At 39.1% G+C, this 16,783-nt stretch overlaps 1 protein-coding gene across 10 annotated transcripts in view; it reads right to left on the reverse strand.

Moving 5' to 3' along the window:
- Positions 1-16,783, reverse strand: part of MAST2 (microtubule associated serine/threonine kinase 2) — a 192,301-nt gene that overhangs the window by 101,831 nt on the left and 73,687 nt on the right. For 8 of the 10 annotated variants that reach the window (XM_037404067.1, XM_037404070.1, XM_037404066.1 and 5 more), the window contains one exon: positions 7,532-7,563. In XM_037404067.1, the coding sequence (XP_037259964.1) occupies positions 7,532-7,563 (32 nt within the window). Of the gene's footprint in view, positions 1-803; positions 1,009-7,531; positions 7,564-7,959; positions 8,041-16,783 lie in introns of those variants that run through there. The other 2 variants (XM_037404074.1, XM_037404073.1) reach the window with 2 other exon arrangements.

Below are 16,783 nucleotides of genomic sequence, written 5' to 3' on the forward strand. Positions count from 1 at the left end.
AAGTAACCTTTACATATTGGAAATCCTCCCTACTAGCATTCTCTGCTTAAATATCTGATAAGCTTTATAGTCTGCAGACAGAAAAGGCTAAGCCTGCCTCTTACCATGCTCCTCCATTCACTATGTGAATAGATGTGTTTAAGCTGCTCTACTTATAAACATAGTATTAAATATACAATTTCCTTAATTTTATGTAATAGTAATAAATATAATTATGAACGACATAAATAACATTTTCATTAATAGATTTCAAAGCATTTATAAAGGACACAAACATTACAAAGGGATTGCTTGTTTGAATTTCATTTGTAGAAATAAATGTGGCAATGTAAATAAAGATTTTTTTTTTTGCCTCAAATCTAAAAGTTTTCAATAGCATTCTTAATTTAAAAAGATAATAAGGGTGGCAAAGGTTTCTGTTGATTTGAGCCCCGTGATAGCTTTCTGGCAGGTTATTCAAAGTACTTTTTAAATGTGAAGAGTGATCAAACTAGAAAGAGTTACAAACATTCAGTTTTACAGCCTTAATGAATACTTGGTACAAAACTTAACCGCAATGTATTCCATTTAAAAATATTTAAATATTGCTCTTTTTTGGCTATGCTTCATGGTAAATGCTCCACAAAAGTAAAATGTTAAAGCTTCCAAATGAAATTTCATGTACAGCCAAATAATCATGACAGATAAAGTTCTAACAAATAAAAGTAATATCTATTGGCCACAGAAAATTCTGGCTTGTTTTTCGTCATCATTTCAATTTGAAATGTTTAAGAGCAATTTATATTTTTCACAGCAGTCCTTACTGGATCCGCAGGGACGGGGCTCCAAGCCTCTGTTTCCTCCGTTTCATCATTGTGCTGATAGACTACGATTCTTCCCAGCATAAGAGGCTTAGAGCCGAGAAGGAGAGCCCACCGTTATCACTCCAACGCAGAGCACAGAACAATCAGCGCAATTCCAAGCTCCTCATATACCCCCAGTGTCAGAGAGACCTCAGGAGTTCAGTAATGGTCCAGATTAATCACACGGATCATGTCAAAAACCTAATTATTTAAAAAAAAAAAAAAAATCTTCCACGAGTCTATTCATAGCATCCAGAAAAAGGAAATGAAGCCCACCAGTACGAGACAAAGGTGCAGAGAAGTCCAAGACACAACCTAGCCATCTGACCTGTCACACAGCCAGCGGTACAGTCCTGACACCGGCTGAGCCCGCAGCAAATCGGCCACAAACTTCTCCCAGGCTACAAGGAGCAGGAACAGTCACTCTCACCAAATCAAAAGGAAAGCCTCAAGCCAACGGGAGCAATGGCACACTTGAAAGGATTCTGGCAGAAATCTCACATAGCAGCTTGAAAACTCACACTGCGATAGGAATAGAGTCACCGCTCCCACCCAAAGCCCTTGCAGAGTCATCAGCGGTGCCGAGCAGCTGTTCTCCACCGGCGGGGGCACACGCCAACCATCCCTTGTTCAGAAATCAATCCTCTTAAGAACACGCACAACTTTAATCTTAAAACATCTTCCTGCAACTCCCAAGCTGTGTTTCAGCTACAAACTTGATGGATTCTAGCACTGAAAACAGATCAAGAGCAATCTCAGCAGCCTGGGGAGCCAAATGCTGGGCGGGGGGGGGGGGGGGGGAGCAGGTATCGAGCAGGGGGAGTGTATGTAGTGCGGGGCACAGTCTGAACATCTTCATTAGCAAATGGCTGCATTTCTGTATGCAAATGGCAATTTCAACCAGCTCAAAATTAATTTCATGCTATTAACAAAACTGCCCCAAAATGAGGGCCAATACTTTTTAAGTGTGTATTTGTAAGAAAGTAGTTTTCCCAAAAAAAAATCCAAATACATATCTCTGATAGACTTTAAAAGTGTTAAAGACTGTATTTAGGCAGGTAAAGACTGATCTTCCCAAGTACTCAGCAGCCAAGTCAAATTTCAGATTACAACTCCTACCTTCAGAGGCTCCCGTGACTCAAATCACAGCAGAAGTGCCCCACACTACAAGATCACCATCTCTCTACCATGTCCCATCAGGAGAACAAACTGCCAGCCTCAGAAGTAAGGGCCAGGGTGCTAAGGGTGGCTGTTCCTTAAACGACCAGAGCCCCTGCCCCCCCACGTCGTGCTTTCAGGGTGAGAAAGCACAGCACGCAACAAAAGGTACAAAATCGGTATTTATGTATAATTTTATTATACCTATTAAATGAGAACCTGGATTAAGTAGTGGAAACTTGATAATAAAAAACGCAGGAAAGACTTTTCTCACTTTTAAATCCTTGATGAAAACCTCCATAAATTCTTTGTCTCTGAGATTACAATATATGTATAACACTAAAATTCCCCTTATTCACTATAATACTACTTTTATAGAAACAATGCTTTCAAATTATTTTTAAAGCCAAATACATGAATAGCAACACTCCTACAGAGCCCTGCAGGAATAATTCAGCACGTTCCACCTCCAGAGCCAGCCCCACATATCAGCTTAAGAGCACTGGGTTATTTTTGATCTACTGCTTGTGAGCTGCTTCTACGCAGCTCAAAGAAGGATGGAGTGGTTAGAAAATACCACCTCTTTCTCTATAAAAAGTATCACACGCAGAAAGCATTGAATGGAGGCATTATTTCTTACTGTATTTCCCGATCCAAGACAGAATAAGAGTTCAAAAGTAGCAAAACTCCCTACTCCTTTTCAGAACCATGGTTTTTTTTTACTCTATTTCCAGCACTTTGGCTTCTCCACGCTTGAGGCACCACACTTATTCCTGGCAGGGAAACGGCATCGATCGATCCCCAGCAGAAACGCTTACCCGCCAAGATGAAGAGAAACAGAATGATATACTCCATTTCTCTGCAGATACAGAGGAAATTCCCACAGCACCCGAGCATGGCAAGGTAAAGACATAAACCAGCACTAAAGGCGAGGTGTTTTTTTCCCTGCCATCAAACTTGTTGTTTCCAAGGTCGAAGCATTGAAAAGAATACAAGTAGAAACCGATATAAACTGGTATACAGCATATTCTTCCCAAAGAAATTCCTTGGGGTGTTTGTATGTTATTTTACCGTCAGGAAGCGGAGGGTAAATTTAACAAATTATCATGAAGACTTGTTTAATGAAACACCCTATCAAATGTCTAGGGCTGTAGAAACTAAGAAGCTTTGGAGATGTAGAAGTAGAACGGGCAGGCGGAGAAGGAGGGAGAGAAAAAGAGAAACCAATCTCCACAGTGGACATAAATTGCTTTAAAAAGAGATCAGAAGGAATAGACCACCATAAAAGCCTTGCACATATCTTTAGCAAACACTATTATGTTGCTTACCACATTTCATAAAGATAGACATAAAAACTTGACATAAATACTATTTCTTATCAGAACCTATCACCATCAAAACAGCAGACTACAATATTTGATTTATTTAAATGTGTATTTTTACTGGATACTCTGAATTACCATTATTTTTCATGTTTCTTATGCCTCCGTGTTCTTTTTCTGTTCATACACAGACTTTAAAACTGTATTTGATAGAGATGATTGATAGCAGGAAAGAATTAACAAAAGTAACTTGCATGTGAAATTAAAAACTGGTTTTTCAAATTTAGTTTGCTGAAAACAAATACTCTTCAACTTCAGATATAATGCAGGAAATCAGTATTCTCTTTTTAGAAAATTTTACATTTTTTAGATAGTACAAAAATTACAGCAACCCAAGTTAGTAACCCTGCCTAAAAAACCACAAGGATTTCCAATATAAACCCACATTTTTATAAAAAATCTGAACGGGTCAATGAAGTTCATGTTATAAACAAATGGGGTACTGAACAACAAAAAAAAAAATAGCTCAAATACAGCCCCAACTCGATTTAGTGACTGCTGATTTGCCAAGGAGGCAATCAGAAGAAATAGCGAGCTCCACGATGAATGTTGCGCATCCTGCAGCCACAACGCAAATCTGCAGTTCACAGCCTGGTCTTTTGGATGCCAAGTTTCTGTTACACACATGAACACACACAAGTGCTTCATCACAAGCCTGGTCTTGCCATGCAGTCCGCACCTTTGTCAAGTCTGGAACATCTCTAGTGCACTTCACACACAGGTGCACATCAAAAACCATTTGAAAGCTGAAGCCAACAATACAAAAAACAATCTCTGTACATGCTGTAGCACCAAAAGAACAGAAGAGGGTAGTGGCTGAAAATAATTAAACCACTTCCACTAATAGCATGGAGATCAAAGTTTGGGTCTCTCACTTCACATTCGCTACTTGAAATTAAAGAAAATATTAATGAATAGTAATTATTTTTTGTGAAGAAAGCATGGAAAAACATAACCCATACATTTATATGCATAATTTATTAAAGGAAAACTTTGAACCCTGATTATTGAACCACACCAGAGACAGAACATAACTACTTGTTTCTGTACTCATACTTGTATTATTCATCTCTTAGCAGCCTACAACTGAGTGTAATTTCCTTTAGTGTATTAAACATAACCCCTCTACAGAAACACGCACACTTTAAGCACATTAACAACAAAATGGTATCTAAATAATCAGGCATTCCTCTTCATGTCACCCTGCACACAATTCCCCCATCTGTTTTACATGCCTGCTCACTCTGTACTGATTATTTCAAGATCAGACTGCAAGATCTCCGAGGGCAAAGCCATCGTTTACAGTGTGCTTGTGCTTCCTTCTGCTAATATGGAAGCAGAGTCACTAATCAACAGACTTCACAGGCTCCATCCTGCCACTCATTCTCCTCAGCTTCTACCCAAGACCTTCTTTAGGTGATAAAATCCCTCATGCTCTCCTGCCAGAAATAATACTGAGACATCCAGCTCCACTCCTTTTCATTAATACAAACAAGCATAGCAACTGTTGCTGTCCATGCCTACAATCAGTTCCTGCGGAAAAATAGAGACTACTAATGCTGACCCAGGCAAATACAAAGCAATGAGAGTCAGATAAAAGAAAAAGTTAGAAGCATTATCAAGAAGAGCTCTCCCGTCTCCGTTCAGCAATGACAAATATCCTAGCTAATCCACAGACTAAAACTCTCTTAACCCGATCAACCACACAGCAATCACCTAGCAAGCAGCAACAATCAAGTCTTCCGTTCCACTTCTGGCTGGCTGGCAAATAATTACTTCCTCCCCAAATACAATCTTTTTACAGTAGTAAATGCACCCCAGCCTCCAGACCAGCACACAGAAAAATGCTGGGTGGCTCTGTACTGTATACTGTGTAATACAATTGCTACTGAACTGCTACAAAGGCTGGAGTTTGTGCAGAAAATGGATGCACCTCTTGAGGGTTTCTGGCTCCAAGCCAGATATTTCATCCTTCTGTCAATTCCTGCTTCTGCTCCTGTCGGTGAACAAAAGTCAATGAATGACAGTCAATGAATCAGGACCTAGGTACATCCATAACTATCCTTACTCATTAGCTACAGCACAACAACGGCTTTTCAGAATAAATTTTATTTCCAGAATTTATTTTTGCTTATGGCGTTCACTGTTAAGTCGATTCAAGCAGAGGAAAAGCCTCAAGAACTGAGAACTATCTACAGTGTATATTTAAGTGCATGTGGTTAGGCTACCCTTTTTGACAGAATGAACAGATTTATCCATATTACATGTATATTTTTAACATACATATATATGCACACACACATAATTGTTCCCTTTCTTGATATAAATTTCTGTAATTCCTGCTTCAAAGACTAAGAGTGGATTTTGTTAAAATTAAGTAAGCACTCTGATACTGGGATATGCAAATCATACATCAGCTCCACAAGACCCTTCTCAGTGAGCCTATACACTTAACAGTACGGCATCAACACAAATATACATGAGCCACAATGCACTCCTGACTTCTTAAACAGTTACACCTTTCAAACAGAAAGAAATTATTTGGCAGAATTGACTACAGAATCTGTAATTCCAGAAACTGCAATCGAATAATCAACATGATAACACAGGCAACTAACTGAAGACACTTCAATTCTTGATAGATTTTCAGTGTCACTAATAGCTACAACCTTGTGCTTAAAATTTATGGCCTGGATCTTCTTGACACAGCTTGCTAAAGCTCTTCACATCATGATGGCTTAAAAGGCACTCAGTTGTGGAAAACTTAAGCGAAGTAATGAAAACTGAAGGTGTTAAGTCAATATAGAAATAAAACAATTTGCTTTAGTTACTACTAAATAAAACACTACACAATTGAAGCACTTCATTTGTATCTCAGACATCTCAAAAGTAAATGTGCGAGTAGTTTTATGTCATACCCACCTCCATGCTTGAACGAGGGAAGGGAATATCTCTGGCATCCTCAATTCCAATTCCAAAAGTTTTGTACAAAAGTATCTTAAGTTACATTAAACAAAAAACTTACTGGTAACTCACTACCCCACCATTTGCTCAAAGAACCATCACAATCTTCAAATCATGAGCACCACCTTTCTTAAAAATGTATCAAATATAGTTAAGCTAACCTCTAAGGCATACTGGTTTTAAAAAAAAAAATAAAATCAGCCAGTGTTTCATGTTCTTTAAATAACTCCCTGACTGGTTTACCATTGTCATATGAACTAAACAAAAAGGTCTGGTCATGCCCCATTTTTAAAAAAAGGCCTTTTGATCTGTTGCATTGTTCAACCCTGAATCACTGGCGCTACACAGCATTTTCCAAACACTGTTTCTTATACAAAGGGGATAGCTTACATTGAAAGACTGAAAATCATTTCTCATTAGAGCCAGAAACCTGAGGAAGAAAGGTTATATGCTTTTGTGAGCCTCATGTCTGCAGTCTACAAGCTTTGGGAAACAATTTTAAATCAAAACGCGATAGCAGGCAGTACAAAAGCTTTCTCTTTTATATAATGCAATCAATAATGTAATTTCTCCACCATAAATCTGCAGGCATAGCAGAAGCTAAACTGTCCTATCACTGAAACACAATTTAGTTCAATAGAATTCCTTAAACATTATAATGTATTTTTAAAAAGTTGTTCTTTGTTTAAACCACATTTTTAAAAGCCTACTTTTCCTGACATTTGCTACTTGGTCAAAATATCTCTATTACACTGACTGCTCCACAACCACCTGGACCTGCGCGGCCCAGGGGCTGTGTGCTCAGAGTTCTGTCAACAGACTGTTTGAAAAGCAGCGGATCAAAGTTGTCCATAGCACACAAACGATCAGTGACTTCTATGGAGTCACTTCAGTGATGTCAGTGCAAGTAACACTCAATACCACAGCTACTTCCATACCAGGATCAGCTCAAGCTGATAATTAGAAGTAAGCTTACACTACCACTACTTTTCCTACTACACTTAAGAAAATGAATAGAGGCTTCAGTCTCAGAGAAATACAAGCTAGCCGTTTCCAAGTGCACGACAGTTTCTTGAAACTGCTAACAGCAAACAGAGTATATGCCCTTTTAAATTATTTCCACAACTGAAGAGCTATACAAGCTCAAAACAAACCAAGTGACGAACAAAGAATAATTATACTTACAAGCTTCCTCTTCTGGGGAGGCTGAGCTCCTTCTGGAAAAAAAAAAAAATGAAAAGCTTGAGTGAATTTTACTTGTTATTATTTATTTATTAATAAATGACTGAGGCAAAATTAATAAGAATCTGGCCATTTCAGACGCTCAGTGTGTAACTGCTGCAGTGCACGGAAGAGGTGAGTCTGCAGGGATGCATGGAGCAGCAGCGTGGGGTACCAAAGTTACTCACCTTGCCTGCATGACATTGCCTTAGCAGGCACTAAAATACAAGCGCTCAACAGAGCAAATGTAACTGAAGTTCAGGTGTAAACACAGATAAGGCAGTTATTAATTCCATCCTACATACCCCACCAGCAGCCCATCCAAACCACTTCCAGAAGTGTGGTACACAACATGCCTAGCACCTGCTGCATGGATGTCCCCACATTCTCACGAAAAGGAAAAATTCATGCGACAGAACGCATCTTGCTTTGCTGGTTTTTTTGTAAAACGTACACATCACTTGTGTTACATGTTATCACAAAAAATCCAAGGCCAATGAAATGCAGCTCCCACTTACGAGCGGTACTTTGCACCCAAGCAGCAGAAGCAAAGGAAGCCCTGGAATTCTGAGGGGGTGATTTAAGTAAACAGGCCGCGAGCATCCCCGGGGCAGCGGCGGTCACAGCCCCGGGAGCCAGCCAGCCGCCGCTTCGCTTATCAGCGCCCGGCCCCGCACACCGCCGCTGCCCCCTCCCGCGGTGGCCGGGCCCTGCGCTGCCGCAGGCCACCGCTGGGGGGAGCCGGCTCCCGGCGCCGGGAGCGGGGCGCGGAGGGGGGAGGAGCCCTGCCAGGGGCGGGGCGGGGAGGGGCGGGGCCGAAGCCAGGCGCCTTCCCCTCTGCCCGCCACAACGCCCCGGGCAGCAGCAGTGCATCGGTTCCTGCCTTTCGGAACGCTGATCTACCTGCTGTTCCCCACTACGGAAAAAAAAAAAATAAAATCAGCCTTTTCACTGAATGCTGAAAAAAGTCAATAGGAAAACAACCCAAATCCGTCAAAAGGGGTAACCTCCTTTCCACATGTGTGTAACTAGTGGCTTTCATGATAAACAGTGTTACTGACAAACATGGCTCCTGTGTTAAGGTACACATAGACACAACTTGGCAAAGTTTTTTAAAAATAACAAAAAGTTACAGCTACTAGAACTAAAAAAAAAATAAAAAAATCATTAACTCTTAAACGTGCTGTTATTATTTTCAAGTACGAGTACTCTACAATTGCAAATTTCATTACAGCTTTTAACAGTGCTGAGCAAATTTCATGTGTGAATTATCACAAGGCTGACAGCTTACAGCATCAAGAAATAAATTCCTGTCATCAGACAAACTTGTCAAGATCTAATCAAAACATTTCAAGTATGTAAGATAATAAATCATTAGCATCTATAACAGGTTGTGTGGTTTATATTCTAAAAAGGTACTTCTTCCAGTCACGTTTGTTAGAAAGAATTGGTTCCCAACCTTGAAGTCTATGTAGTAACAACTGCTTTTTGCCACTGCAAATGGATAAATAGGTAAGATATTGTTATTAGATATTATGTATTATACTGCTGGTGTATATAGCGTATTACATATGTATGCATATATCTCTCTCTTACATCATATGAACAGATGTATTTAATTTATCCTCTTTAAAGAATACCAGGTGTAACAAAAGTGCTTAGCAGAGAGCACTTTTTCTACTCAAACGACACATTTCCATTTATTCCAACACATGCAGACCCAGAAATTTTCAGAATGAATGTATAAAGCCCCAGAATTTCATGGTACTGGCTGAAAAAGGAAAACACTGACCTTTAAATCTCTTCATCTACCTTCTAATTTTTGAGCTTTTAGGGTTCATTTTTACAAGCTTTGCTCTAGTCGTTAGAGCTGAAAAGTCACTTAAAGGGAGAACACATCCTTGCAGCAGCACAGCTCTGGTAATGGTGACTTACAGGCGTACACCATGGGAATCATGGTCCATTAACAAATGGACAAACCTCTTCTTTTCCTTTACTGTACACTTGGTTTACTCACACAAAATCGCCTTTAATACTTCCTATAATGTAGCTAATTCAGGATTAAATACATGCAAGATTAAAGGAAGGACTGACTTGGGCTTTGCTCCTGAAACCATCCCTTGAAATCTGTGATCAACTGACTTTGGAAAAAAGTACTGGCAGATGACATCTCAATGCAATTGAAATATTATTCAATCCATGTAGCAATTGCTTTCATTCTGCACCTCCACCTTGACAAACACAGTGCAGCTGTGGAATCAATAGGAGTAGTTCAAATCTAATACCTCTGTGGTCTTGACAACAAAGAGCACAATCAAAGCAATCAATTTTTATACCTGTTGTTCCACTACACCTCATTGCGTGTTAGTCTTAAAATCCCCTTCAAAAACTCTACCAGCTGCACATCAAGCCATGCCCCAACTCCCACAGCACTTTTCCTGTCCTCTGGAGAAAAGAGAAGCCTTTTCGTTCCTTTCTGCTTCTCCAAAGCAGGGCTGGTAAGAACACTTCTTACAGCTCTCCAAACCAGACCATGAATGGTGGGGCCAATGCAAAAGCATCACAGCTGGAAGTTACACAACTGTGAGCAGCGTAATTATGAGCTTTGCTTCTCCTGAATCACCACTGTGTCAGTGTCTAAAAAAGTTACATCCCAGGGAAGAAAAGGGAAGAAGATGCCTGGACATGGAAGCAAGGAGAGAGCACATGAGCACATTTCAGGTCACCTATCTGAGGATGTCCACTGTCAGGAGGAACATCGAGGATCTCCAGGGGATGGAACAGACAATGAAATGCCTACCAGAGATAGGCATGTGCTCGCAGGGTGGAGACTCAGCTGGGTCTTGGGATGGCTTAAAACACTTTAATGTGTGCAATGGGACCCAACTGAGAGTTTACTTCTAAAAAAGATAGAGTTGTTTCAAACATATGAAGTAGCATGACAAAACCACTGATTAAATAATTATGCAAAGCATAAAAGCCCAACGGTACCCTATAAAGGTGAAACTCTACTCAGAATCAGTTTTATAGTACAGACTAAACGTTTTAGATAGTAAACAATGAGGGAGGTGGTGTGATTTGACTGGTTGCCATCCACCCCACAAAGGAGTTTGGCATTACATGTCCATGTATCCTGAAAAAATAAAATCACATTTTAAGAAGATAACTAATAAAAGAGTGCTGAGCTGTGACTACTTGGTCTGAAACGCTATTTATAGGGTGCAGCTGTAATCCTTTCAGTAAATACACTAGTATATCCTAAAGGACATTTTTCATTTAAGATCACCCTTCTGATGAAAATGACACATGGACATGCACGATTTCAAACTGCCTCTTCTGACAGCACATCTGCCTCCCTGAGCTCTTGTGCTGCTAGTACCTATATATTTTACCATTATTACTTCAGCCAGCCTCCACATCACCTGCTCTCTAGGTCAACAATATAACCCTTAAAATAGAGGCTTATATTTATACTTGATTTATACAAAGTGATAAGTAGCATAAGAATATTTTAAAAGATTGTTGCACATTATTCACACAGAACTTTCAGAAGTGGAAACAAATAACTGCTTTCACAGATGTTAAAAAAATAAGAAGTGTATTAAATCTTGCAGTACCCAAATGACAGGAACAGACTGTTCTGAAAGTTAATTTTTTGTATCAGTTCCATATTTCAAGGCATAATTTTTAAACGTGTAACAAAAGCAGCAGCAGATTTTCAGACAACCAGTTAAAAATGAACCTTGTGAAAGAAATTCAGCATCGTGGAATTTCTAAAAAGCTGGTTCAAATACCCTCCTTCAAAAGAGTTCCCTATATTTGTTTCCTTTTATCCTAAGTTCATCATCTCAGATCATGCAGATATAAAATTAGTTGGACACAGTAACATGCTACAGTTCAGGTTTCACAATAGGACTCAATCCTCACTGGACCCATCATTTTTGAGGCAGCTCGGAAGCTAGAACAGAAAATATACTGGCCATTTTAAGCATCACTTTTCTGTTTAAATAATATATTGTTTAGTGCATAGATACTGAAAATTTATTCTATTGTGATCTTTTGTATACAGAAACTGCATCTGAAAACAGGAATGTTTCAGGCAGCAGAGGGTGCTGGCTTTTTGCATACGTATATGCACACAATAGGAAATGGAAATAAAATCTGGAAATCTATTTGTTCACTGACCTACAATACAACCCATATCCTTTAAACAGATACGTTACGTTATAAAAGTGTGAAGAAAACAGGAGCCTATCACTCAAAATTGTCACTTTCTCTCAGTCTTGTAATTTGTCCTTGAATATGTTGCTGCGCATATGGCACAGACCCACAGGCAAAGTTGGATGCTAGTCTGCACTGATGGCAGCTTAAATGTAGTCCTTTCAAATCAAAGTGAGAAGCATCGCAACACTCAGGATATTCCATATTTTTGCCAAGAGTGGACAGCATGAGTCCTCAGATTGCCTTTGACCTTGGCCTTCTTGCAAGGTAGCTCACTATCATACCAGTTGGGACAACAGACAAATATTTTTACAGCTGTAACAGTAAATACCTTTCAGTTAATAAGTTAATATTTCACAGATGATGAAATTCCACTGACAGTCATTGACCTGGTACCGTGCACTCATGTTTTAATATTTTTCCTTTGCTGACTATGTTTGCTTTAGGGTATACTACCAACCAGCAGGGGATTAATTAAATCTCTTTCTATACATAACCATTTGCATTACAGAAATGATATAATGAGGGTTGAAATCTCCAGTTCTGATGGAAAATACAACCTGGCCATGCAAGGACAAACCGTAATCCATCCATCAGATTAACAGAAAGAAATTTTGCATGGTGATTAAAAAAAAAACCACCCTGCACTAAGCTTCTCCTATCAGAATCTGTCAAGAAAAATAATTTCCTTCTTTTCACCTTATCATTGTAAATGGTTATTAGAAACACTACTTCTCAATTTCTCTCTCTAGAAATGATTACATCTGAACTTGTTTCCCAAATTTATCAGCAAAGAATTTTAAACAGCAACACTAAAGCTGTATCTGTATTGAATGTCGGCTTAACCTATGGAACATGCTGCGTATTTTCTATAATTTACTGACTTTTTAGAAACTAAATTCAGGATCCTACTGTTAGATCATCTGCATAGCTACAGAGATACTTAAAATACTGCAAATGAATACCCAAGCTCTTGCCAAATCATTCAAAATATTGAGAGGACACAGAGTTTAATTCCCAGACCTTTCCCCACACTGTACAGAACTTATGCGTGCAATCACACAAATCCTGAATTGTCATGGATAGCTTAGTCCCAGCGCATCTTCCTGTATTCCCAGTACCAGCCAAACTGTCTGGAACTGCCCTTCCCTTCATAGTGACAGGGTGCCAGAGCCTCTGGGTCAACGGGCATGGGGCTAGAATAGTTAACTGATTAGCTGTTAACCTAAATGTACTACAAGTTCAAAGCAAATTATTTGGGTTAGTTCTCTACCTGTCTGTAAAAAATGCCATTTGCAAAGCACATTAACATAAAAAACCAAACAGTGACAAAAACCTCAGCTGTTGAACTAACAGGCAACCCTATTTCTCTAAATAATCAGTTTATATCAAGCTTCAAACTCACAGGTCATGAATCAGCCAATGATGCATTTAAAGTTTTTATCGTCTTCCAGCCTTTCTCTTCTCTTCAGCTTAGAAATCCCTTACTAGTCAGCAAAAAAAAAAAAAAAAAAAAAAAAAGCCTTTGGATTTATTTCAAATTATAGTTACTGCAGAAGAAAATAAAGCTAAAAGCCCTTTAAACGTTAAGCAAAATTCTCAAATGCAACAAATTATTTTCCCTCCCCCACCAGCTCTCCTGCCTGGGTAACACAAAGTTCTTCTTTTGTAAGCAAAGCTAAGGATCCAGGTCATATCTGTGCATTAATCTGTCGAGAATATATGCCACCAAAAGTTGCCCTCTAACCTTTCATATCACTTAACCTCAGGGTTTTCCATAAGATTAAGTGTATTGGTTACTTGACCTAAAATAATTTCAGAATACATCTCAAAACAGACAAGAATTCCCACTTTCCTCAGAATATTTTCAGTGCCCACTCCCATATATATATATTTTTTCATATGTATGTATGTATATGTAAGCTGAAATGTCTGCTTCATATTTTGTACATTGCATCATGTTTTCAAGCCCAAAATACAACATTACACAGTACACCACGAGCCAGACTGAATCTACTCATGGTAACAAACACGACTAAAGCCACACATCACGGCTTGGATTGGCAGATGACAATAAAAACGATGCATGCAAACCACATTCCCAAGTGGGTAAATGGAGAGTTGCCCAACCCCAGGAATAAACCAGCTGCCACAGCTGAGCTACAGATGATGCAAGGAGTAGGCGTCTGCAGGCAAGGGCAGGGTGGTACCAGCACATCCCTCGCTAGCCAGAACAATGAATGACTTGCAGTTCTCCAAGATTCATTTCCTCCACAGGATTCATTCCTATCTCTGTTATTTGGAACCAAGAGCACGGGGTCACTCTAATTTCATGCTATCAGTCAAGCAGCAGTCTCTTTCTTTTCACAGTAAAGAAAATAGCTAGTTTCATATTTGATCCTAAGCTTTTCAGCTGGGGTTAAATAGCGAAAGGTTTCTGAATATTAAAGACAACCTCTGAGAACCCCGGTCACATCAAGAATAGCAGGTACAGTAACTCAGCTGTTCAATCCTTAAGACATCAGCAAACTAATTTATTGTTTTCATCAAGGCTAAAAACAACTGTGGCAGCAGGCCTCTTCAAATACACTTGCCAAACTTATTTTTAATTTATATGTAGCACATAAAAGATTACATTTGGAGGATGTAATTTCATTTGCAGGAAAAAGTAAATTTAAAGATTACAGCTTGAATTTTGCAACCCAGACTCCTATATTTGGCACAGAAGAACAGAAAAAACAGCAGAGCAGAAGAAAAAAAGGTGAAATTGCTCTCATAACAGACAATCCATAAATTGCAACAGCAGTAGCTTCAAAAGACCATTATGATAACTTATTCCCTGAAATAAACACTAACAGCTACCCAAAATGTGCATGTGAATCAACAACATAAAAAGCAAGACGCATGGTAGTCCTCCGTAAATAAAAGGCAGGTTATATTTTAAAATCTGAGAAATAACACCCTTAATAAATGCTCTAAATCTTCCTTATATGTATTATATTTTTGCACAGATTAGCCTAAGGGGGAAGGAATATTGAGAGGAGTAAAGCGCACAGCTTAGCTCATTAATCTTTCTCATTACTTAATTCTAGTTTTACAAGGCCATGAAGCAGATTACTGATCCACCCTATATGTGAAGGAGCCTGCCCAGCATTGAACATTCATCCAAAATAATGGAAGCAACTGTTCCAAATTCTCTTTAATTTTGCCAGACTGCACCAGTTTCAGAAATTTAAGTCAAAAGGTCACGTTCCACAAAATTTTGGAAAATGCAGAAAAGAATGGCATCTCAGAGACATACAGGACTGCAGCTGTAACGCTATTGTTAGGAACTGCTCTTAAAATTACTCTGTCTTGACTTGCACCAAAAATTCCTTCAAGACTGGGCATGCAACGACCACAAGGAAACAATCACAGCTGCTAAAAATGCCAAGAGCATTACAAATAAACAAATCCAGTTTTATTCTTTCCCTTGTTGGCTCGTACTAATATTAATCCATGATTAAGTCAGTTGTCATTTCTACTATACACACCCCTACTCCTTAAAAGGTTGTTTCTAAAAGAACTGACAGCTGACATCAAGTCTACCTGACCACCAACTTTATTTATAAAATTCTTTAAACATCCCTTATTGAGTTTAAAACCGAACGATCAAGCCCAGCATAATTTTGGTGACTATGGCAACCCTGCTAGTTTATCCTACATGAAAGTTATACAAAACAATGTGTGCCTCGTGAAAACTGCTGGGCTGGCTCACCAGCAGTGCACCAGTCCATTCAGTACACAGTTAATACATACTGTGAACAAAGATGAAAGGTCACCAACAAACTTTTATTGAAATACACTGGTTAAGAGACAATCTCCAACACTGTAGTTGAACCAAGAGAAAGAGACATTGGTCAGCTCAACATTATCATCATCATCAGGTATCTCACAAAAGTCCAAAGGGATCTGTTTATTCTGTCAGGTTGGTTACTCACTGACTCCCCACTTTTAAAGTATTAGGGAAGCAGATAGGCAGAAATTAAGTTTTGGTGGTTGTTATTGAGAGGCACTCCACGTGTCACCAATTGCTTTGTCAATGTTAGACTAAGACTTTCAACACACCAACAGAATTTTATCTTTATAATTGCGTATTTGTTAACTAATTTAGACAAAAAGAAAATCTGTGTCAGACCACTCTCCCAAGACAGATGGATGGCTTGGCAAACCCTGAAAAAAGACCAAGTTTCCTAATAGTAAAGCTCTAGGAGAAAGTCCTAGGGAAGAGAAACTGTTTAGTTCCTCAAAGAGCCTCAACAATGGAGGTGTCTCCCATCCTCCCGTAAAGCTGCAGCAAGTCCATTCCACATAGATCATGTGAAAACACTCTCAGAAATTGAAAGCATAAGCAATCAATTTTAAAGATATTTAGTAATTAGTCCTAAAAGGAATTCCAAGCATATAAAGCTCCCTTGCCTTCATCTAGTTCATGACTGATAGCATCTGTAACCTCACGAGGCATCCATTAAGTTCAGTAGTTAATTACATCTGCTCTGACCAGACATTATTTACAGAACAAGCAGATGTAATTTTTCATTGCTTAGCTAGTCTACATGAGGCACTTCAGCTTACCCCTCTCAAATCATTGCTTCTCAACAGAAGCAGGGAAGGAGGGACAAGCAAAGGGTGCTCTGATCATTTTTTGCAAAGGAATAGTTAAAGGCCATCAACTCAAAGAAAGCCACGTGCTGAGAACCATGTGAAAATTCAGAATAAGCAGATGCCAGCCAGTATTTACATCTTTGTAAGCAGACAACAGAATTTTAACTTCCCTTTTTGACGCCAAACGTGAATGGTCTCTGATACTGCTTATGTCTGCTGGGCTCCAAACTGCAGCCAAACTGAAACATAAAACCTTGACAGAAGTGATGAAAGAAAGAGCTCTGTTGCTTCATTCCCAGATAATAAATATTTTTTACAGCAAAAGAAAATAGCCAGAGAAGTTTTACATTT

Source organism: Falco rusticolus, chromosome 11 (assembly GCF_015220075.1).
Source record: "Falco rusticolus isolate bFalRus1 chromosome 11, bFalRus1.pri, whole genome shotgun sequence".
NCBI classification, from domain to species: Eukaryota; Metazoa; Chordata; class Aves; order Falconiformes; family Falconidae; genus Falco; species Falco rusticolus.